Genomic DNA, 22,801 nt, shown 5'->3' on the forward strand with positions numbered 1-22,801 from the left:
TCAGCAGGAACTTGTCTAACTTTGTCTTGAAACCCTGGAGGGTGTTTTCCCCTATGACAGACTCCGGAAGAGCATTCCAGCTTTCTATCACTCTCTGGGTGAAGAAGAACTTCCTTATGTTTGTACGGAAACTATCCCCTTTTAACTTTAGTGAGTGCCCTCTCGTTCTCTCTACCTTGGAGAGGGTGAACAACCTGTCTTTATCTACTAAGTCTATTCCCTTCATTATCTTGAATGTTTCAATCATGTCCCCTCTCATTCTCCTCTTTTCAAGGGAGAAGAGGCCCAGTTTCTCTAATCTCTCACTGTACGGCAACTCCTCCAGCCCCTTAACCATTTTAGTCGCTCTTCTCTGGACCCTTTTGAGTAGTACTGTGTCCTTCTTCAAGTATTTGTGTATAAGATTTTTATTACCGACATGCATCACCTTACACTTATCCATGTTAAACCTCATTTTCCATGTCGTGGCCCATTTGTCGAGCGTGTTTGTCACTTTGCAGGTCTTTGCAATCCCTCTGCATCTATGAATAACTTTGTATCGTCTACAAATTTTATCACCTCACTCGTACCAATTTCCATGTCGTTTATAAATATGTTGAAGAGCACGGGTCCAAGCACCGAACCTTGCGGCACTCCACTCGTGAAGCTTTTCCAGTCTGAGTATTGTCCATTTACCCCCACTTTCTGTTTCCTATCCGCCAACCAGATTTTAATCCACGTGAGTATTTCACCCTCGATTCCATGGTTCGCAATTTTTCAAAGTAGTCGTTCATGCGGGACCTTGTCGAACACCTTCTGAAAATCCAGATATACAATGTCGACCGGGTCACCCTTATCTATCTGCCTGTTAACTCCCTCGAAGAAGTGCAGCAAGTTCGTCAAGCAAGATCTTCCTTTGCTGAAGCTGTGCTGGCTGGTCCTCATCAGATTGTGTCTATCAAGGTGGTCAATGATGCGGTCCTTTATCAGCGCCTCTACCATCTTTCCCGGTACTGAAATCAGACTCACCAGTCTGTAGTTTCCCGGATCTCCCCTCGAACCTTTCTTGAAGATCGGTGTAACATTCGCCACCTTCCAGTCTAACGGCAACATAAAACATTGTGCAAAGTGCCAAGACATAGCAGAAAACAAAACTATTTTGCCATAAAAAACAAACACATTGGATGCAACTGTAAGTAAACATAGAAACATAGAAAAATGACGGCAGAAAAGGGCCATAGCCCATCAAGTCTGCCCACTATATAAACCCTCCCCAAACTGCCCTCCAAGGGTCACCCGTAGGTGGCATCACCTCTATACTACCCCCGTAGAGATCCGACGTGGGCATCCCATTTTGTCTTAAAATCATGTATGCTGCTGGCCACGATCACCTGCTCCAGAAGCTCATTCCAATGGTCTACCACTCTTTCTGTGAAGAAGTACTTTCTGGTATCCCCATGAAATTTCCCGCCCCTGATTTTCAGCGGATGTCCTCTTGTGGCCGAGGGTCCTTTGAGAAAGAAAATGTTGTCTTCCACCTCTATGCGACCAGTGATGTACTTAAATGTCTCTATCATGCCTCCCCTCTCCCTATGTTCTTTGAGAGAGTAAAGCCGCAATTTGTGCAGCCTGTCTTCATACGAGAAATCCTTGAGCCCCAAGATCATCCTGGTGGCCATTCGCTGAACCGAGTCAACTCTCAGCACATCTTTACGGTAGTGCGGCCTCCAGAATTGCACACAGTACTCCAGATGAGGTCTCACCATGGTTATGACCTCCAGCTTCCGGCTAACAAAACTTCTGCGGATACAACCCAGTATTTGTCTAGCCTTGGATGAAGCCTTCTCTACTTGAATGGCTGTTTTCATGTCTCCACTAATGATCACCCCTAAATCCCACTCTGCTGCAGTCCTAGCCAAGATTTCGCCATTCAGAGTGTATGTTCTACACGAATTATTGTTGCCGAGGTGTATGACCTTGCATTTTTTCGCGTTGAAGCCCTGCTGCCAGGTCGTGGACCAATGTTCCAGTAAAAGCAGGTCTTGCTTCATGCTGCCGGACAAATCATTTTTACTTACCATGTTACATAATTTGGCATCGTCGGTGAATAATACTATTTTACCTTGAAGCCCCCGAGTCAGGTCTCCTATGAATATGTTGAAAAGGATCAGACCCAGGACCGAGCCCTGCGGCACTCTACTGGTCACCCTCGACGTTTTAGAGAGGGTACCGTTAACCAACACCCTCTGAAGTCTACCACTTAGCCAGTCATTGACCCATGCAGTTAGTGTTGCACCTAGTCCCATTGATTTCATCTTGCTCAATAATCTACGGTGGGGGACGCTGTCAAAAGCTTTACTGAAGTCCAAGTATACGACATCCAGGAACTCTCTCAGGTCCAGCTTTCTAGTTACCCAGTCAAAGAAGCTGATAAGATTGGATTGGCATGACCTACCCTTGGTGAAACCGTGTTGGTGGGGATTGCGTAGATTCTCCTCATCCAGGATCTTGTCTAATTTACGTTTGATTAGTGTTTCCATGAGCTTACTCGCAATCGAAGTGAGACTCACCGGTCTGTAATTTGCAGCCTCTGCCTTGCAACCCTTTTTGTGCAGAGGGACGACGTTGGCTGTTTTCCAGTCCAAAGGGACTTTTCCCATACTCGGGGAGAGATTGAAGAGTACGGCTAATGGTTCTGCTAGGATGTCACACAGCTCTCTGAGCACCCTGGGGTGCAGATTGTCCGGTCCCATGGCTTTGTTTACCTTGAGTTTCGATAGCTCGCCATAGACGTCACTGGATGTAAACTCGTGGTTCTTCAACGGGTCTCCCGAGTTATGCTTCTCCTACAACTGTGGGCCGGACCCCGGCACCTTGCAGGTGAAGACTGAGCAGAAGTATTCATTTAGTAGTTCGGCTTTATCTGTGTCCGATTCTGCATAGTTCCCGTCAGGTTTTCTAAGGCGTACTATCCCATCTGTGTTTCTTTTTCTATCACTAATATACCTGAAGAAAGATTTGTCCCCCTTTTTTAATGTTTTTCGCTAAGTTTTCTTCTACACGAAGCTTGGCCTCTTTGACTGCCAGTTTGACAGCTGTAGACTTGGCCATATATTTTATTTTAGCCTCTTTTTCCTCCGAGCGTTTGTAGGAAATGAATGCTCATTTCTTGTCTTTAACGAGGTCTGATACCTCTGCAGTGAACCATTGAGGTCTGTTGTTTCTTCGCCGTTTACTTACCGATTTTATGTAATGGTTCGTCGCTGCGTGTAGGGTTGATTTCAAAGTTGACCACATAGCCTCCACATCATTGGTCACCGCTTGGTGTTGCAGTGCCTGATGGACAAAATCTCCCATGCATTTAAAATCAGTGCCTCTGAAGTTGAGAACTTTTGTTGTCGTGCTTGATCTAGCGAAACCTTTTTGATGTTGAACCATACCATGTTGTGGTCACTGGAGGCTAGCTTATCGCCTACCGAGACCTCCGAGACGCTTTCTCCATTGGTGAGTACCAGATCCAGTATCGCCTGGGCCCTAGTAGGCTCCAACACCAATTGTTTGAGTCGTGCTCCCCTTATGGAGGACAATAGCCTTTTGCTGCCGCTGGTAGATGCTGAAAGTGTGGTCCAATCTACATCGGGCATATTGAGATCCCCTAGCAGTACTGTATCCCCCCGTAAAGTGATATTCTCAATGTCGTTAATTAATTCCGTGTCCTTGTCTTCCAGCTGTCTTGGAGGTCTGTATATCACACCAAGGTACAGGCATTTTTTGTTGCCTCTGGCCAGGTTAACACAGAGGGATTTCCCGGTATACTTGACAGCTGTGATTCTTGTAGTTTTGATGCCTTCTCTGGTGTATAGTGCCACCCCTCCCCCTACCTTGCCCTCTCTGTCTTGACGAAGCAAGTTGTAACCTGGTATAGTCATATCCCACCCATGAGAGTCCGTGAACCAAGAAAAACTTGCTCTGAGCATGTTCAGCATTAAGTGCACCTTTTACAAAGCTACAGTAGTGAGTCCTGGCACAGCAAAAGTGATGCAGCCCTTAGGAATTGAATAGGTTGAATCACTACCGTGGCTTCGTAAAAGGGGCCCTAAATTATTTTTCTTTGCTTTAACAGCAAAACAAGCATGCATTATATAGAATTATATGGGCAAAATATGGTCCTTAGGCCAATTGAATACTCAATATACAGTTCAAAATAAAGGTGCCACAGAGAAAGTAAATCAAAATGTGATATCAAGCTCTCAACATTTTTTTTTTTGGAACCAAAAAAAAGCAAAACTCTGCAAAAAAGTTAATCACCGTAAGTCCTCATTGGTCCTCTGCTGCACGACTCATCTTCTACCAACCTCACTATGCTCAAGTCACCCGTCTCCTTAAGTCACTTCACTGGCTCCCTATCCGCCATCGCATACAGTTCAAGCTCCTGTTGCTGACCTACAAGTGTGTTCATTCTGCTGCCCCTCAATATCTCTCCTCGCTTCTCTCTCCTTATACATCTCTCAGAGAACTTTCAATTCCTCAGTTAAGTCACTCTTAGCGTTACCCTTCTCCTCCACTGCCAATTTCAGACTTCATTCCTTTTAAATTCTTCAAGGAAATTTAAATCCGCAATCAATGTATTATCGAATGCCATACAGACCTGCTAATATCCTGCTCATCAAGATTAAATTCAATCCATACACTACCATGATCAAACAAAATGATAGGATCTATGGAAGCTTTTGTCACTTCTTGTACTTTTTGATTTGAGACAAAAATATAATCTATTTTTGAAAAGGATTTATGAACTTGTGAGCAAAAAGAAAATTCCCGATCATCAAAATGAAGTATCCGCCATATATCCTTCAAATCACAAGATTGCACTAAATTATCTAATCCTAATGATTTCATAATTTTACGTGGTTTTTTATCCATTAATGGATCCATAACAGCATTAAAATCTCCAGCCACTACTAAGTTAGAAGCAGCCAGTGGGAGTATCAGTTGTTGTAACTCTTTAAAAAATTCAATTTGATTCGAATTTGGAGCATACACATTAAACAATTCCAGGGTATTATTTCCCATGCTCATTTTCACATGTACCCACCTACCCAAGGGATCAGAATCAGTCAATTGAAAATTAGCTGTGCATTTTTTATTTATTAGTACGGCAACCCCAGCTTTTTTCCCAATTGCAGGGGCAAAAAAAAACCTGTTTTACCCAACCCCCTTCTAACTTTTTTGACTCTACCACTGATAGGTGTGTCTCCTGTATATAATATATATTAGCATTCTGTTTCAAGAAGGCAATCATTTTTTTCCCTTTTTATTTGATGGTTGAGGCCATTAACATTTAATGAGAAAATTTTAATCTCCATTATAAATTCTTATTTCCAGATTCATAATCCAACATAAATTTTTAGATTTATTTAAATTAATATAAATAGACACCATTACCCAGTTTTTAAAACTTTTAAAGTTAAATTTTTCCTTCCCAAATCCTCCCAAACCCCTATTTAAGAATCCCCCCTCTTTTCCCTCCTCCACCCCCCACATAAATTGACTGCCTCGGAACACACATAGGATTAGTAATCACAGTACCCCCACTTCCAGGCAACGTTTATCACATCCTTCCCCTAACAATACTTAAAATTAAAAAAAACTTATACTTTAATTTAGTACAATCAAATACTCCCTCATTACCTACCCATACGAAAATGAAATCCCTACTTATTCATTTTTAAGAAGTTTTTCATAAAGCCCTATCTATTCCTCTTCCTATTAAATCATTTTTATATAAATAAAATCAATAAATAAGTACATAGAGCGTTCATTCCCCCATTAATTTCCTATTTTCACAATATTATATCTATCCATTCCCATATATCATCCTAAAACATTTTTATATTCAAATTAATAAACTTCTCATCAAACCATCCATTTAAAATTTTCCCTAGAAAATATGTTAATCACTAATACTTAACACTTTATATATTACATTTTTGAAATTCATATTTTTCTCTTTTTCCCTCCCTAGATCAATAGCAAGTATATTTAATATAAGATCATCTTTATACCTATGTCTGAAATTAAAACACCACCATTTTTTTTGTTATTAACAATATATTCACAATTAATCTTTACCCTTTAACTAGCTTTAATATATGTCTATAACCAGTATGACAGGCAATTCATAACAATAACCCAGAAATAAATTCAAATAAATTTAAATTTCTTTTCATGTAATGAATGAAGAAACCATGTCTCTCTTCTCAACACCAACTTAAATGTTTTGATAGTGAAAGTCAAATAGTATCAATGACAGGATCAGTTGATAAAACCAACTCATGTAGAACTGATCTAGTGTTTTCTTGTATCAATTATTCACATTCATTTTACCCTTGGGATTGAAAAGGATATCCTCAATCCTGATCTTACGAACAGTTTAGACCACCTTAATAAACGTCTGCTTCCACTATTCTGGTTATCATTTCAGACAACTAAAGCATCTTGGATAAGCTTATCTTCTACTTTATCTTGCATACTGCAGTGAAAGGGAAAGTAGCATATGGTATAATGCCAGCAGATTTCAATTAACAAACTTGAAAGGCTGTGTCAAGATACAACATTCATCTTTAAATGCTACTACTTTTGAATTCCTCTTAAGTCAGTAGTGTTTGATTTCCCTGGTAGTCTCTCTTTATCATCAGATCCGTTTCCTTGTGAATTATGATATAACTCTGATATATGTACCTACACAGCTATGTACCAGTCATCTTTATTGGTGTATTGAAAGCTCTTGTTCATTGTAGTTATTTTGAATTCACGACTTCTTCCCCTTTCTTATAAGATATTCAAAGTCCATCTTTTTCATCCAATAACATGTTCAAAAAACATCAGATATCGCTCTGTCAAAATTATTGAATCCAATTTCTTCAATTTATACATTGGTTCATTGTTTGACAAGAAGTCCTTTAACTTTTCCGGGTCTTCAAAATATAAGGACTTGTTTCCACTTGTCACTCTCATTTTTGCGGGGCAGTACAATCCATATGTGAGCCCCCTTTCTTTCATCTGAAGTCTTAACAGGAGGAATTGCTTTCGTGTGTTCGCAGTGTTTTTTGCAAAATCTGGTAAGAACAGCAACTTTGATCCTTTATAATTTAGGTTTCTGTCAGCTTTAGCTAAATTCAATATCTCCAAGGCCTGTTGGAACCTTAAGAGCTTGAAAATTAAAGGCCTTGGCTTCGCTTGACTGACTAACCGTTTAGATAGAATCCTGTGTGCTTGTTCTATTTCTATGGGATGTTTTGAGTTAAACTGCAGTAGCTTTGGTAAAAGATTTTCCAAAAATTGGATAGCGTTTCCCCCTTCCAAACCTTCAGCTAATCCAATAATTTTTACATTCTTTCTCTTTCCTCTATTCTCATAGTCTTCAAGTTGTTTCCTCATTTCTTTAATAGTTTGAGTGTCATTCTTACATTGCCTCGCATTGATTTCCATCTCCTCCATTTTGTTTTCTAGTAACGACATTCTCTGAGTGGCAACTTCCATTTGCCTGTTTAAATTCAACACTTCTTCCTTTATTTCTGAGATTTTATTTGCATTGTCTTGAAGCATTTGCTTAATTCTTTGTAGTTCCGCCATTATTTCATTTTTTTCTGGCACGTCTGCAGTTTCACCAGGGAGAGGCACTTTCAACGGTGTAATCTGATCATTTTTAACACGTTTTGCCATTCCTTCTGCTGTGAAAGCCGATTCTAATTTCGCTTGCGGCATAGTCGCCATACTAAACAACGTTTTATTATTTTTAGAAGAAAGAAAAAGCCTCAAAATACTTTTCAAATTTTCTACTTGTTGCCCGGGTTAGAGGAGTAGTGCGGTTACTCCTCCATCTTGTGCGCTGCCAAGCCACACACCCCGAGCCATGTGGTTTTGAAAAATTGTATGGCTAGGCTGTAGTCTACTAAAGTTCAGTAGGAATTTTAGGGCAAGGTTTTTAGAGGTTACTGACCAAAACGGGAGAGCAATGATTAGTATGTTGATCAGTGAAACAGACAGCTTAGACGGGGAGAGGGGGGGGAAACGTGAAAGGGCAGTCAGTGGCGGGAAAGCTGACTTATGCCCAGAGAAAACGTCTAGAGTTTTCTGGGGTTGGTGCCATAGGATGACTCACCCTAGTGTGACTGATGAATCTTGCTTGCCACTTCATGAATCTTTTGACTTTTGTGCATGATTTAAAAAATCAGTATCATCTTCCAAACCAGACATTTTCTGCTCCTGGCCATTTTAAAATTGCCACCAACCTGTTGAACCTGCAGTTATTTCAGGGGCTAGGTTTTGTGCAACCTCGGTGTGATTTTTTTTTGAATATATTTGAGAAGTGTTTGAAAGGATCACAGTATCATTTTTAGGAAGTCTTAATAAAGGAAGCACCTTTAGCCATCTTAGTCATGAGTGTCCTGATTATCTAAAGCACCTATTTTATACAAGCAAGATAGGCATCTATGTGCTTTTTGAAAACTGGACCCCAGAACCCAGTAATGTGTAAATTACCAGACACAAATTTATAGCTTAACTGTATTTGAGGTGAGCTACAATTAAGACTGGTTATTCACTGTTAACTCAGGTTATTAGTAACTAGATGTCACACACAAAATGTGACCTGTGCTAAAATAGCAGAAATTAGTAATAAAATAAGCCATCTTAATGCTAGCTGACATTGATAGCGTCCCTTCAAATAATGGATTGTATAGTATATGTCATTAATACATGTTTTTGCCTTGTGTCAGGATTCTGTTAGTAAACAGCTGGCATATAGTATGCATCAGCTTCAAGGCAACACCCAGTATGGGACAGAGAAATCAGGATATCTCTTGAAGAAAAGTGATGGGTAAGAGAAAGCAGCACTTCAACCATTTTCTTACTGAACTAAATAATCTATTTTCTTTGAAAGAGAGTGTGGCGCAGTGATTAAAGCTAAAGCCTCGGCACCCTGAGATTGTGGGTTCAAACCCATGCTGCTCCTTGTGACCCTGGGCAAGTCACTTAATCCCCAGGTACATTAGATGGATTGTGAGTCCGCTGGGACAGACGGGAAAATGTTTGAGTACCTGAATAAATTAATGTAAACCATTCTGAGCTCCCTGGGGAGAATGGTATAGAAAATTGAATAAATAAATTTGTACATTAATGAGGAGGTACTTAACCCATGCAATTGATATCTCTGTTTTGATGAATTAGGTGCGAGATATAATCTGTTGTTAAAAGAAGGGCTAAAATTCCCACAACGCTTGCAAAATGTTGGTTCTTGTACAATCCCACTCTAAACCTGGACAAGTGGGTTGTGAATCTGTTCTCTTCAGACAAGCTTATAGGAAGACATAAATATTCAGAGTCTTCAGCACCTCCCCTCTTATCTCAGCACTACCTCCCAGAGAATCAGTTTTAACCTATAAGCCAGACAGAGGCATTTCCTCTTCTTGGGTGGAGTCATCATCAATCTCTGTAAGGTGGCTACCTGGTCCTCTTTGCATACCTTCATCAGGTTTTACTGAACTGATGTGGCAGCCAAGCAGGATTCTGCTTTTGGTTTCTCCAGTTTTTGTGGCTGATTCATCAGACCCACCCTAGTTTTTGGGACTGCTCTGAATAGAGTGGGAGTGTACAAGAGCGAAAGAGTACCTCTGCTAATCTTCTTTCTTGTAAATCCACACCCTATTCCTAGGAAGCCACCCTAGAACCTGCTGATTCGCCAATCATCTGCCTTGACAAGTACTGATAAGCTGAATTGCTGTCCTTTCTGACCAGCCCTTTGAAGATTACCACCTGAATGTATTTTTCATTTTCCTTGGGGTTTCTAGTCATAGCACCCCCTTTCATAGGTGCTGGCTGAGTCTCCTATTAACACTGTTTTGTTCAAGTTCTACTTTTGTTTTTACCTGTTTGCAATTGTTCATGACCAATGTATCGAGGAGTTTCCCTGTTCCCCTCCTTTTGTTCTTTTCCTTCCAGATGTTAATTTCTGCTTTTCTACTAAACTGATTCTCTGGGAGGCGGTGCTGAAAAATTGAATATTTATGTTTCTCTATAAGCCTGTCTGGTGAGAATAGGTTCACAACCCACTTGTCCAAGAATAGAGTGTGGATTTACAAGAAAGATGAGCAGAGGTAAGAACCTAATCTTTCATTATGCAATTTTGAAATAGTATATCATTTTCTCATAGATTTAATTTAGATATACTGTATAAAAGGTAGTTCTGTAAAGTACACCCTAACAGTTAAATGCCGATTACATATGTAATTTATTAAAATAATGGCAAGTGTGTGTATGTATGTGTGTATATATATATATATATATATAAACATTTCTTCTAGATTCTAGTCTTTATCACCTCTCCAGACTATTCACAATGAGTGGGTATATGATCTACTAAGGGAGACTGAGAACTACTGAGTGACTTCAGCTTATAAGGTATTGTGCAGCCTTGGATCTTTCAGTAGTTCTCAGTCTTCCAGCAGAGGTAGGTGACTGCAGTCCTTGGTATTCACAGTTAAAAAAAAGAAAGGAGGAGAGAAAAAGCAAAATCAGTGCCGCTTGCTGTTTTGGGGCCTGTCAGAGCTTCATCCCTAGCCACAGGGAGTGTATACTCGGTGTCTAAAGGTCCCGCCTCCCCTTGCACTCCATCAGGAGCTCTTTCTCCCACTATCTTGGGAGGAGTTCTTGAGATCCTCAAGGAAAGAAGGAAGTAGCCACTTCTTTAAAAAAAAACAAATTTCCAGATCTGCATTCAGAGCCTTTCCCTGTGAGAGTTTTCAACAGATAGCTGAAGTACTGTGCAGCTCCTTTGTTCCTGAAAGCATGAGCTAAATCCAAATCCCTTTACCTTGTGTAGCTTCCTCCCCATACCATTTTTTTGTTGATGATCGTATTGTTCTTATTTTCAGGTTAAGGAAGGTTTGGCAGAAAAGAAAGTGCTTGATCAAGAATTGCTATCTCACCATAGCCCATGGCACGGTATGTAAGTGAGGCCAAGCGTTTACTAAAGAGGACCAACTCTTTCACTTATGCCCAGGCTCAGGGTGTGGTGGTCAGCCTCCATTGACGAGATTTGCAAAGCTGCAATGTGGTTTTCAATCCACACATTCACATCCCACTTCTGCCTTGAGCAGAACAGCTGACATGACAGCCAATCTACTTGGATATTTCTGCAGAATTTGTTTATTTGGGGTCTAGAATCTAACACCCCCCACTCCTAGGCTGCACCTTCACAACAGTCTTTTCAGATTAATTGATCTTCTTGGACTCACTCTTATGAGTCCCTATTGTCCTAATGTTGTTTTTGGTGAGTCTGGTAGCTACGGATTCCCACATGTGAGAATTGTATGACCTGCTTATCCTCTGAGAAAGTGAAGTGACTTAACTGTAGCAGATGTTCTCCCCTCCTACCTCCCCTAGGAGTTTTATTTAGTTGTTAGCTATATTATTGTACTGCACTTGCAAGTTGGGCAGGAAGGTATGCGTGGGCAGTAGGAGTGCTGCCTCAATCTTTTAAAGAGATAGTACGCTGGGCAGTGTTTCTGCACTAGGCTCCAGGGATGATGTGACCTGCAAGTGAGAATAATTGGCCTGCTGTCCTCGGAGAATACCTGCTACAGGTAACTAATTTTGCTAATCCAGTCAAAAGAGGCCAAATATTACAAACAAGATTCAAAGCTATAAAGAAATAAAACCATATACCAAATAGTCAATATTTAGGGATACAGGGATTGGGATTTATGTACCGCCTCAAAGCAGTTTACATACAGGTACTTTAAGCATTATTTGTCCCAGTGGGCTTAAAATCTATCTAATGTGCCTGGGGCAGTGGGGAATTAAGTGACTTGCTCAGGGTCACAAGAAGCAGTGTGGAGTATGATCCCACAATCTCATGGTGGTATTGTGGGATCTGTAGTTCTATCCACTATGCCACACTTCTCCAGCATATTTAGGTGATGGTGGTCAACTTTATGATAAATATGGATAGAGTTTTTATTATGTTATTATGCTCATTGTTTCTATTGTTATTGTCAAGAATACTTTAAATAAATTACAACTCAGAATCCGAGAACATTGACTTTCCACAGTCTCTCGTTTGTTTGGACTAAAGTCACCAGAAACAATTTATAATACAACAGTCCAAACTCAGCTTTTTATGTGAAAAAAATAAAAACAAGTTTTAGAAGTTCAAACATGTGGCTTTTTCAGATTCCTTATATATCCATGACATGAAAAATTGGCCATTCTCAATATTTTGGGTCTATGACTTTAGACACCTTTTCCCAGAGATGGTCACATATTGCCACATATGTGCAAAAATGACTTTGTAAATCTATCCCCCAAATTCTGTTAAACACACAGAAATGGAGCAAAATTAAAGGTCAGGCCTGGAAATAACTTATGCATTTGTTATTCACACAGCCAAATCGTCAGCCTGCAAAGTTGAACCTTTTGACATGCCAAGTGAAACCCTCAGTGGAAGACCGGAAATGCTTTGATCTGATCTCACGTAAGTGAAACTACTCCACAAATTATAAATGCCTGTCTTACAAAGTCTTTGGTATAAGCTAGGTAGTCATTCCCACAGCAACAAATTCATTTACTTGTTTCCATAAAATAGCATGATAGAATTTTAAATTCAGAGTCTGGTGAAAAAGGAGCTTAGCTTGTAAAATGAAGGAATGTCAGCTTGCCTTCTTTAAACTGTGGAGATTATACCTAGAGATGTAAAACTCCATTTTGCATAGATATTAAGAAAAGAATTGGGGATATCCAGTTCAGAATTCTCCCAGTATTTACCAAAGGTGATGCTAAACATGGAGTCCTGTAAGTTGTGAGGGATGGGTGGTATATGGCTGGGTTCCCATAGGCTCACTCTCTCACCACAGGTAGTGCTAATTGCTAGGTCAGAGAGGTGGAGCTTAGGCTCGGAGGGGGTTAAGTGCTCTAAAGCAGAACAAATCAGTGAGGCCCCCCTGGTCTAGAGGTCTCTAAGGGAGTGGCAACTGAGGAGAATAACAGGAAAGAGAAGTAACCAGAGCTAAGGGTTTCCCTGGGGTGGATTAATATACATGGAGAGAAGACTGCTAAGGTAGGATTGAACCTTGCAGAGTATTCCTATATGACATATGTCCAGAAAGGACCTACGATGACATTAGGAGCCAGTCCCATGAAGGGCATTGCCTGGGACTGAATTAAGAGAATGAGAGACTTGACTTAAAAGGACTCCAACCCCTGCCACATATGGTTCTGTTTATTAGATACTTGGTACATATGTGTAAGGACACTAAAAAATACACATGTATTTGCCAGCAGTTACAAGGGTAGCATCAATTTCAAAAATCTACATGCACTGAAACAAGCAGCATCATTTGCAGCAATGTTGATTTTCACAGATTACACATAAAAGTGCTGGCATAAGAGCCATAATATAGATTCTTACACATATAAGAGCAACCAATTAAGAAGCAAAGCCCTGAAAGGTAAGGGTCCCATTTTAAAGCTTGTACAAAGTACCAGGGTCTAAGAACAATTGTCCATTCAGTCACTTTTTCTTTTTTTTCAAATTTCTTTATTAAAGATTTTCACAAACACATCAAGCAAAACTTCCACAGAACCAAAATACTCTCAATGCATGGCAAAAATGAGATCACCAAAACAGCATAATTCACAAGCAAAGAGTAAGTACAAAATAAATCCCATTACCCCCCTAAAGGGTCCTCCCCCTGACCAAAGAAATAAAGATAGACCAATAAAAGAGATCAACAAGGAGTAATAATCTAGGTTGCAGACCGCTGATGGTGGGCTTCCTTCCAAGAGATAAAGGGGTCCCAAATCTTATAAAAAAGGTGCCAAGCAGTTCAATTTCAAAGCAGTCAATTTAGTCATCAGAAATATGTAATCCAATTTTCGTTAAACAGCCTCCAAAGCAGGGAGCAAAGGCTTCCTCTATTCCTGGGTTATGGCCAGTTGAGCTGCCACAAAAATATGAGAGACCAATTTATGAACTCTAGGACAAACTCCTACTGGGCATACACTTAACAAACAGTACTCTGCCCAGTTATTTGAACAGCTAATGTGAAAACTGAGCTCCAAAAAGTGCTCCCTGTTCTCCACAGGCTCACCAATATTCCCTGTCTCTCAGGTAGAACCAAGCCCAAAGTCTAGCTGGAGTGCAGTACCAATGAAACAGCACTTTATGCCCATTTTCATTCAAGTGGTTAGCAACTGATACCTTAAGTAGATGGGAAAGAGTACTATGCCACTACTGGGGTGTGAAAGTGATTTGGAGATCCCTCTTCCATCTCTCCCTGTAAGTGGAGACTGGGTCAGAGAAATCTAACAAGGCCAAATAATCTAGAAATAGCACCCCTGCCACTTCCACAACCCAGCGCCCTTTCCAAATTAGTCTCTGCATGGGCAAGATCATCCCTCGCATGTCGAGTGAGAAAGGTACATATCTGAGTGTATCTAAATGAGTCAACATCTGGTAAGCCATATTCCTCCTGCAAGATCTGAAAGGGTATCACCCGCTCCTCATCCTCCAACTGTCTTACAATATAGAGTCCCCTTTTTCCCCAACCCAAGAATGTCCTGTCAGAGTAGGCCGGCTGAAAATCGAGCAAATAACACAAAGAAGTTTGTTGAAAATATATTATCTCTGGAAAAAATTGTGCCCATACTGCAGAAGACCCTGTAGTGCCTGTGGGACCTGGGAAATGAGTGCTCAGAGGGAGGACACAGGCAACCAGGGCACCGCTGACAAAGGTGTTGAGGGAATCCAGCCCTGTTTCAGCTTCACACACAATTTGGGATAGCGTGACAGCCTATCAGATAGAATCCACAAATGTGCAGCCTTATAGTAAACAAGAAAATCAGGGACTGCCATACTTCCTGCTTTTTAGGGAAACTGGCACCCCAGGAGGCCATTTATTCCAAATATAGCTATAAACTTTTCTCTTTAATTGTTGAAAAAACAACGTAGGAAAGGGAGCGGTAAGGCCATAAAGAGGAACAACAGTTTTGGTAAGAGCATCATTTGGATAGCTTGAATTCTACCCGACCAAGAGATTAAGCCTCCCATTGGTCAAGCATCCAAAATAACTCCCTTAGTTTAGAGGGAAGATTTTCTGACATGTAATACTGACTCCCAAATACTTAATGTTGTTATGTGCCCATCTAAAGGGATAAAGAGCTCGGAGAGTGCCCTCAGAAGTCTGATTTCTGATTTAGATAGATTCATTCTGTCAGTCACTTTTTTCAAGCTAAGATTGAGACATCACTTTGTAGAACTTTACTGATACAGAATGTGTGCTTGAGAAGAAGTGCAAAGACCAGCAGAAAGAGTTATAAAATGGGAAATATTTGTGTAGTCTTTTGGACCTCCCAAAGAATATTCAAGATACATACTTTCTGAATCTGGGAGTTTCACCTATTTGCACACGTAATTGGTGAGCTTCTGAGATCATCCTGCGAAAATGCTGCTGTTTAGATGAATATATGCTGCACAAGCCTTTCGAAAAATATTTATTGGATACTAAAACACCCTAAATACAGAGAGTTATGTCAGCTTAAAGTGAAACCACTAACACTTAAATGATCTGAACAATTTCTGAAGGACAGCTTTATACATTTAATTCTATGTATTTAAAATATTTATTATCTGCTTAAAACTTAGGTGGCTTACAATGAAAACATCCAAAGTCAATTATACAAACAGACATTTAGAACTGAGCATCATTGTGGGTTTTTTTTAGTTTTTGACAAAGGAAGAAAAAGATCTCAGAGACCCTAAACAGAATTCCAAATTATATCTGTCTCTTATAGAGTCATGATTCACTTTACGGTGCCTAATGCCAGAATTGGTGTTAGGTGCCATAAACATCTACGTGAAAAGTAGGTGCTAGAAATGTAGGTCTCGAAAACCCTGGCTTACATTTCCAGCACCTACCTTTGCTGGAGGTACGATTCTTTAAACGGTGCTAATGCGTGATTGACACAAGTGGCTGCTAATTACGGCGCCGGTTAGAGAAAGTGCACCGCATGCTCACGTGGATGCAATATTGAAGAAAATGGCAGCTGTGGTTAGACTGCCAATTTTGATGGCTCATCCTGCCTAGAATCTGAAAGTGATTTCCAGAGCATGAAATTGAGGCGGCTGCTATTGCTAGGATAGAGCAGAGGGTGGTTCCAGGAAATGGAAGAGCGAGACTGTATGTAGGAATTCATGGTTCAGAGTAGAGAATGACACGGTGTTACCCGCGGCTAGCCACGGGGGAAAAAAACTGTGTTCACCGTGACTACAGAAACAAGGCCATTCTGGCCTTGTCCCTGCAGTTAAGGGAGGGAATGCACACGGTCACCTATCACGCTCCCTCCCGCCTTACTGATCACTGCTGCTGCCGCTGCCCAATCCCAACATCTCCCTACACCCTCCCTGCCGCTTACCTTCGTGGCCGGCGATTTCTAAACTGCCTTCTTACAGCAGCCGGAGCGTTGAAGCTGCATGTGGCTGCCATAAAGGTCATCTCTGACGCAACCGGAAGTTGCATCAGAGACTAACTTTCCAGCAGCCATAGAAACATAGAAAACATAGAAACAATAGACGGCAGATAAGGGCCCACGGCCCATCTAGTCTGCCCACCTTAATGTCCCTCCCCTACCTTTGCCCTGTGAATAGATCCCATGTGCCGATCCCATTTGGCCTTAAAATCAGGCACGCTGCTGGCCTCAATCACCTGTAGTGGAAGACTATTCCAGCGATCAACCACTCTTTCAGTGAAAAAGAATTTCCTGGTGTCACCTCGTAGTTTCCCGCCCCTGATTTTCAACGGATGCCCTCTTGTTGTCGTGGGACCCTTGAAAAAGAAGATATCTTCCTCCGCCTCGATGCGGCCCGTAAGATACTTGAACGTCTCGATCATGTCCCCCCTCTCTCTGCGCTCCTGGAGCGAGTATAGCTGTAATTTGTCAAGCTGTTTTTCGTATGGTAGATCCTTGAGTCCCGAGACCATCCGGGTGGCCATTCTTTGCACCGACTCCAGTCTCAGCACATCCTTGCGATAATGCGGCCTCCAGAATTGCACACAGTATTCCAGTTGGGGCCTCACCATGGATCTATACAATGGCATAATGACTTCCGCCTTACGACTGACGAAACCCCTTCGTATGCAGCCCATGATTTGTCTTGCCTTGGACGAAGCCTGCTCCACTTGATTGGCAGACTTCATGTCCTCACTGACGATTACCCCCAAGTCTCGTTCTGCTACCGTTTTTGCTAGGATCTCGCCATTAAGGGTATAAGACTTGCATGGAATCTGGCTGCCCAGGTGCATAACTTTGCATTTTTTGGCATTGAAGTTGAGTTGCCATGTCCTAGACCATCGCTCCAGTAGGAGTAGGTCGTGCATCATGTTGTCGGGCACTGAATCTTCGTCTGTTGTGCATTTGCCCACTACATTACTCAGTTTGGCGTCATCGGCGAATAATGTTATTTTACCTCGAAGCCCTTCTGCCAAGTCTCTTATAAAGATGTTGAATAGGATTGGGCCCAAGACTGAGCCCTGTGGTACTCCACTAATCACCTCCGTCATTTCGGAGGGGGTGCCGTTCACCACCACCCTTTGGAGCCTACCTCCAAGCCAGCTCCCAACCCATTTCGTCAATGTGTTACCTAATCCTATAGAACTCATCTTGCTCAGTAACCTGCGGTGTGGTACGCTATCGAATGCTTTGCTAAAGTCCAGGTACACGATGTCCAATGACTCCCCAATATCCAGCTTCCCCGTTACCCAGTCAAAGAAGCTGATCAGGTTGGATTGGCAGGATCTCCCCTTATTAAATCCATGTTGTCGGGGATCCCGTAGATTCTCCTTATCCAGGAACTTATCTAATTGGTGTTTGATTAGAGTTTCCATTAGTTTGCTCACTATCGATGTTAGACTCACTGGTCTGTAGTTTGCTGTCTCCATCTTTGAGCCTTTCTTGTGGAGTGGAATGACGTTAGCCGTCCTCCAGTCCAACGGGACGCTGCCTGTACTAAGGGAGAGGTTGAAGAGCGCGGACAGTGGCTCCGCCAAGACATCACTCAGCTCCCTAAGCACCCTGGGGTGCAGGTTGTCCGGCCCCATTGCTTTGTTAACCTTGAGCTTTGACAGCTCACCGTAGCCACTGCTGGGCGTAAACTCAAAGTTACTAAACGGGTCAACTGAGCCAACCCTTGTCTGTAGCTGAGGGCCGAGCCCTGGCGCTTCTCGGGTGAAGACTGAGCAGAAGTATTCATTTAATAGTTGGGCTTTTTCCGAATCCTTTTCCACATAGTCTCCGTCTGGTTTCCTAAGACGTACAATCCCGCCTGAGTTTTTTCTTCTATCACTGATATACCTGAAGAAGGATTTATCTCCCTTCTGGATGTTCTTTGCTAGAGACTCCTCCATGAGGAATTTAGCCTCCCTGACTGCTGTTTTGACGGCTTTTGATTTGGCCAGGTAGTCTGCTCTAGAGTCCTGCTTCCCTGATTGTTTGTAAGAGATGAATGCTTTTTTCTTCTCCTTGATCAGGTCTGAGATCTCCGCAGTAAACCACTGTGGCTTATTGTTCCTTCGCCGTTTACTTACTGATTTTACATAGCGGTTTGTTGCTTCTTGTATGGTTGCTTTCAAAGTCGACCACATGTCTTCCACATTATCGGTTTCTTCTTGGCTTTGTAGCGCCTGGTGAACGAAGTCTCCCATTTCTTTGAAATTTGTGTCCTTGAATTTGAGGACTTTGGTTAGTGTAGTAGATTTAGTGAAACCTTTCCTGATATTGAACCATACCATGTTGTGGTCACTGGAGGCCAATGTGTCGCCCACTGAGACCTCTGTGACACTTTCTCCATTGGTAAGTATCAGGTCCAGTATTGCCTGATCCCTTGTCGGTTCCAACACCAGTTGCCTGAGGTTTGCTCCTTTCATAGAGTTTAATAGCCTCCTGCTGCTGCCGGAAGCAGAGGTAAGTGTAACCCAATCCACATCAGGCATGTTGAAGTCACCTAGCAATACTGTGTCCCCACGCAAGGTGATATTTTCTATATCTTCGATTATTTCCATATCCAGGTCATCCTGTTGTCTTGGGGGTCTGTAAATTACGCCAAGATACAAGCATTTGTCCTTCCCTCTGGCCAAATTAACCCAAAGGGATTCCCCAGTATACTGGACATCTGAGATTCTCGTGACCTCAATGTCATCTTTAGTATATAATGCTACACCCCCTCCCTTCCTACCCTCTCTGTCCCGGCGAAGCAAGTTGTAACCCGGTATGACCATGTCCCACCCGTGGGAGTCTGTGAGCCAGGTTTCGGATATCGCCACCACATCCAGGTCGGCATTCCTTATTTCTGTTTCCAATTCCAGGATCTTGTTTCCTAAACTGTGTGCATTGACATACATAGCCCTCCATGTTATATTTTTGTTATGTCTCAGTGGGGATATTCCTGTTTGAGCTATTTGAACACCTTTAGCATTGTTTGTGTTATTTGTGCTTTCCTGAGGCTCAGAACCACAATGTGTACTCCCCATATACCCAGAACTACAGTGTGTACTCCCCCTAGACCCGGAATGACAATGTGACCCATAAATATGATGTGACCCTACTCCCGACTCAAAAGTGTGTGCACTCACCCCTGACCCAGAATTTCGATGTCTACTTTCCTCAGCCTCATAAATGTATTGGCATTTTAGTTCGCCTGGTATGTTGTTTGTGCCTGTACCCTCCCCCGACTTACCTAGTTTAAAGCCCTGTGGAATAGGCGGGCTAGGCGGTGTCCAAGGACATTCTTCCCTCTTCTGGTTAGGTGTAGCCCGTCGTGTCCCTGTAGTCCTTGCAATGCTTCTCCATGGTGCAGAAACCCGAAGTTCATCTCCTTGCACCATCCTCGCAGCCAGTCGTTCGCCCTTTGTATTTGATCCTCTCTGGCTCTGCCCTTGCCCCTCACTGGGAGAATCGAGGAGAAGACTACCTGCGCATCCATCCTCCTCAGCTTCTCCCCCAGGGCCCTGAAGTCTTCAGGTATGCTGTCCGGGCTGCTCCTTGCGGTGTCGTTGGTTCCGATGTGGATTAGAACCATGGGGAAGTGGTCTCGGGGCTTGATGAGTCTGTCAATGCAAGCAGTGACAACCCGGATCCTGGCCCCTGGCAAACAGCAGACCTCTCTTGATTGTAGGTCTGGTCTGCAGATTGGTCCCTTGGTGCCCCTCAGCAGCGAATCTCCGATGACCACCACTCTGCGCTTCTTAGGGGTGGGCTGTACTGTTGATTCCGGAGTTGGAACCGTCTGCTGAACAGCTACTTGTAGCTCTTTCTCCGGACCTTCCTGTAGCAGCTGATATCTGTTCCTCAGGGCGATATGAGGTGTCGATGTTGAGCTGTCCTGTATGGGGGAAAAAGAGACAGAGTTAGGTCCTCTGCATTTTCTTGTGGAGGAAGTCACCAACTGCCAGCGTCTCCAACCACTTCCTGCATTCCGGTAGTTTGTCTCAAGGTGGCCGTTTTGGATGCTATGGGTGTTCCCAGGGTGGTCTTGTCAGGTTCCTATTCAGCGATCTGAGACAGCTCCTGGATGACTCCATCGATGAAGGTCTCGTCGTCTCGGATGCTCCTTAAGCGCTGAACCTCCTCTCTCAGGCTCTTTAGCTCCATCAAAAGGCTTTCGTCCGGTTGAACCATTACTTCTGTCTGCGTTGAGACTGTAGACATCTTTGAGGGGATGGTCTCGGTCTGTACAGAGACCTCTGCCCTCCGTCCTGGTTCTCCTTCCATCTGTACTCGGACCATAGCCATCCCCTGGGTGCTCTCAGTGTCTGAACTGCCTGTTTTGATTGAAGTCTTGCTGCTTCTAGTCCTACCTGCCATTACAAAGGTTTATTGTTATTATTTCTTAATTTAAAATTTTTTTTTTTTTTTTTAGGATGTTTGTTAGGGTGGGGGCTGTTAGGTGTTGGTCAGTAAGTGTTGAGGGAGGGATAGAGGTAGTTAGTTAGTTCTTGGTCTGAGGGATGGAGTAGTTAGTTAGTTAGTTAGTAGTAGTAGTTAGTTAGTTAACAGTTAGTTAATTGTCAGTTAAGAACTTCTGTTTGTTAGTGTGCCTGTTTAGTGAGAAAGATTTAGTAGCTTGTTGGTGAGATAGAAAGTTGTAAGATTGAGAGTTAAAGACTTGGTAGAAAGTTGTAGATTGATAGTTAAAGACTTGGTAGAACGCTAAAGAAAGACTGAAGACAATTGATTAGTTAGCTAGTCTTATAAGTTGGGAGTCCGGCTATAGTTGATAGCCCTTTCTTGATGCCCTTCTTGAGGCCCTTCGCAAAGGCGCTCTCGCTAAGGCGAGCGCCTTTGCCGCTCGCCTTCGCTGCGCGCCGTTGGCTCGTCCCCTTTTATGGGGGGAGTTTGGCTGGTGATGTCAGGGGTGAGCGGAGTTAGCTCTCGCCTCTTCCCCTGCTAGCACCGCCTTCTCTGCTCCTCTCTCTGCTTCTTCCTGCTAGCACACTCTCCGCTCACTGTTCTGCCATGTGCTCAGAACTCTGCTACCATGTGCTCAGGACTAGGCACAGCTCCTGCAGTCTCCCTTCGGCTGGCCTTGCACTGTGAACTCTCTGCTGTTGGCTCGTCCCCTTTTATGGGGGGAGTTTGGCTGGTGATGTCAGGGGTGGGCGGAGTTAGCTCTCGCCTCTTCCCCTGCTAGCACCGCCTTCTCTGCTCCTCTCTCTGCTTCTTCCTGCTAGCACACTCTCCGCTCACTGTTCTGCCATGTGCTCAGAACTCTGCTACCATGTGCTCAGGACTAGGCACAGCTCCTGCAGTCTCCCTTCGGCTGGCCTTGCACTTGCCATATGCAACTTCAACGCTCCGGCTGCTGTAAGAAGGCAGTTTAGAAATCGCCGGCCATGAAGGTAAGGGGCAGGGAGGTTTGTTGGCACAGCTGTGCGCTGCAAGCAGGAAACACTCCTGCCTGTCGGACCGGAGCCTGTTGTCTGGGGGATGGGGGGGACACGTGGTATGCATGGCGGAAACGGCTAAGAGGTGTTCTCACTGCAGGGGTGTGTTGCAGTACTGATGCTTGTATGGATGGGAGAGGGACAGATTTTTTTCCCAGTTCAGCGTTGTAGTTGGGCTCAGAGCAGGATAGCATTAGGGCTAGGGGGGTAATGTATAGGAGGCAGTTCTATAACTTGGTGCCTTGATTTAGGCAGTGTAATGGCGTGCCAATTCTATAACAGCACTTAGGCAAACCTAAGTCATTGTAGAATACTTGTGCAAACTCACATTGACATAAATGCTTTTTGGAAACTAATTTGGCCCCAAATTAATAAATTATTAGAAAACCATGTAGGACTCTCATATGACACTATATTATTTGGTACAGCAATGAGAACTCAGAGTCCGATTTCTGCAAATAATAACAAGTTATTATTAATATCGACAGGGGTTGCCATGCAACAAATTACTCAAAATTGGAAGGATTATACTAAATTAAATTATACATTTGGTGGAACTCAGTTTGTCATATATATAAAATGGAAAAGGTGTTAGCGTTACAACAAGGGAATCTTCATAATTTTAAAAAAATTTGGGAACCATTGACTATTTATTCTAATGATCAGATATCTTAGCACATGGGTAGTAGATATATAGGGGTGGGATGGGGAATGTATATCATATGGAAATAGGAATAGTGACAAAAGGGGGGGATTTATTCTATATTATAAGAGGATTTGTTTGTAAATACAAGTGCCATATGATAATTGATTATAACATGTTTAAT

General features: G+C 42.6%; 1 protein-coding gene across 2 annotated transcripts in view; it reads left to right on the forward strand.

Annotated features, from left to right (window-relative positions):
- LOC117345437 (arf-GAP with SH3 domain, ANK repeat and PH domain-containing protein 1-like) overlaps nt 1–22,801 on the forward strand; it is a 158,943-nt gene that overhangs the window by 64,098 nt on the left and 72,044 nt on the right. For both annotated transcript variants that reach the window (XM_033914052.1, XM_033914053.1), the window contains exons 10-12: nt 8,760–8,860; nt 10,914–10,983; nt 12,427–12,514. In XM_033914052.1, coding sequence (XP_033769943.1) covers nt 8,760–8,860; nt 10,914–10,983; nt 12,427–12,514 — 259 coding nt within the window. The remainder of the gene's footprint in view (nt 1–8,759; nt 8,861–10,913; nt 10,984–12,426; nt 12,515–22,801) is intronic.

The sequence above is a fragment of the Geotrypetes seraphini genome, chromosome 11 (assembly GCF_902459505.1).
Source record: "Geotrypetes seraphini chromosome 11, aGeoSer1.1, whole genome shotgun sequence".
NCBI lineage: Eukaryota > Metazoa > Chordata > Amphibia > Gymnophiona > Dermophiidae > Geotrypetes > Geotrypetes seraphini.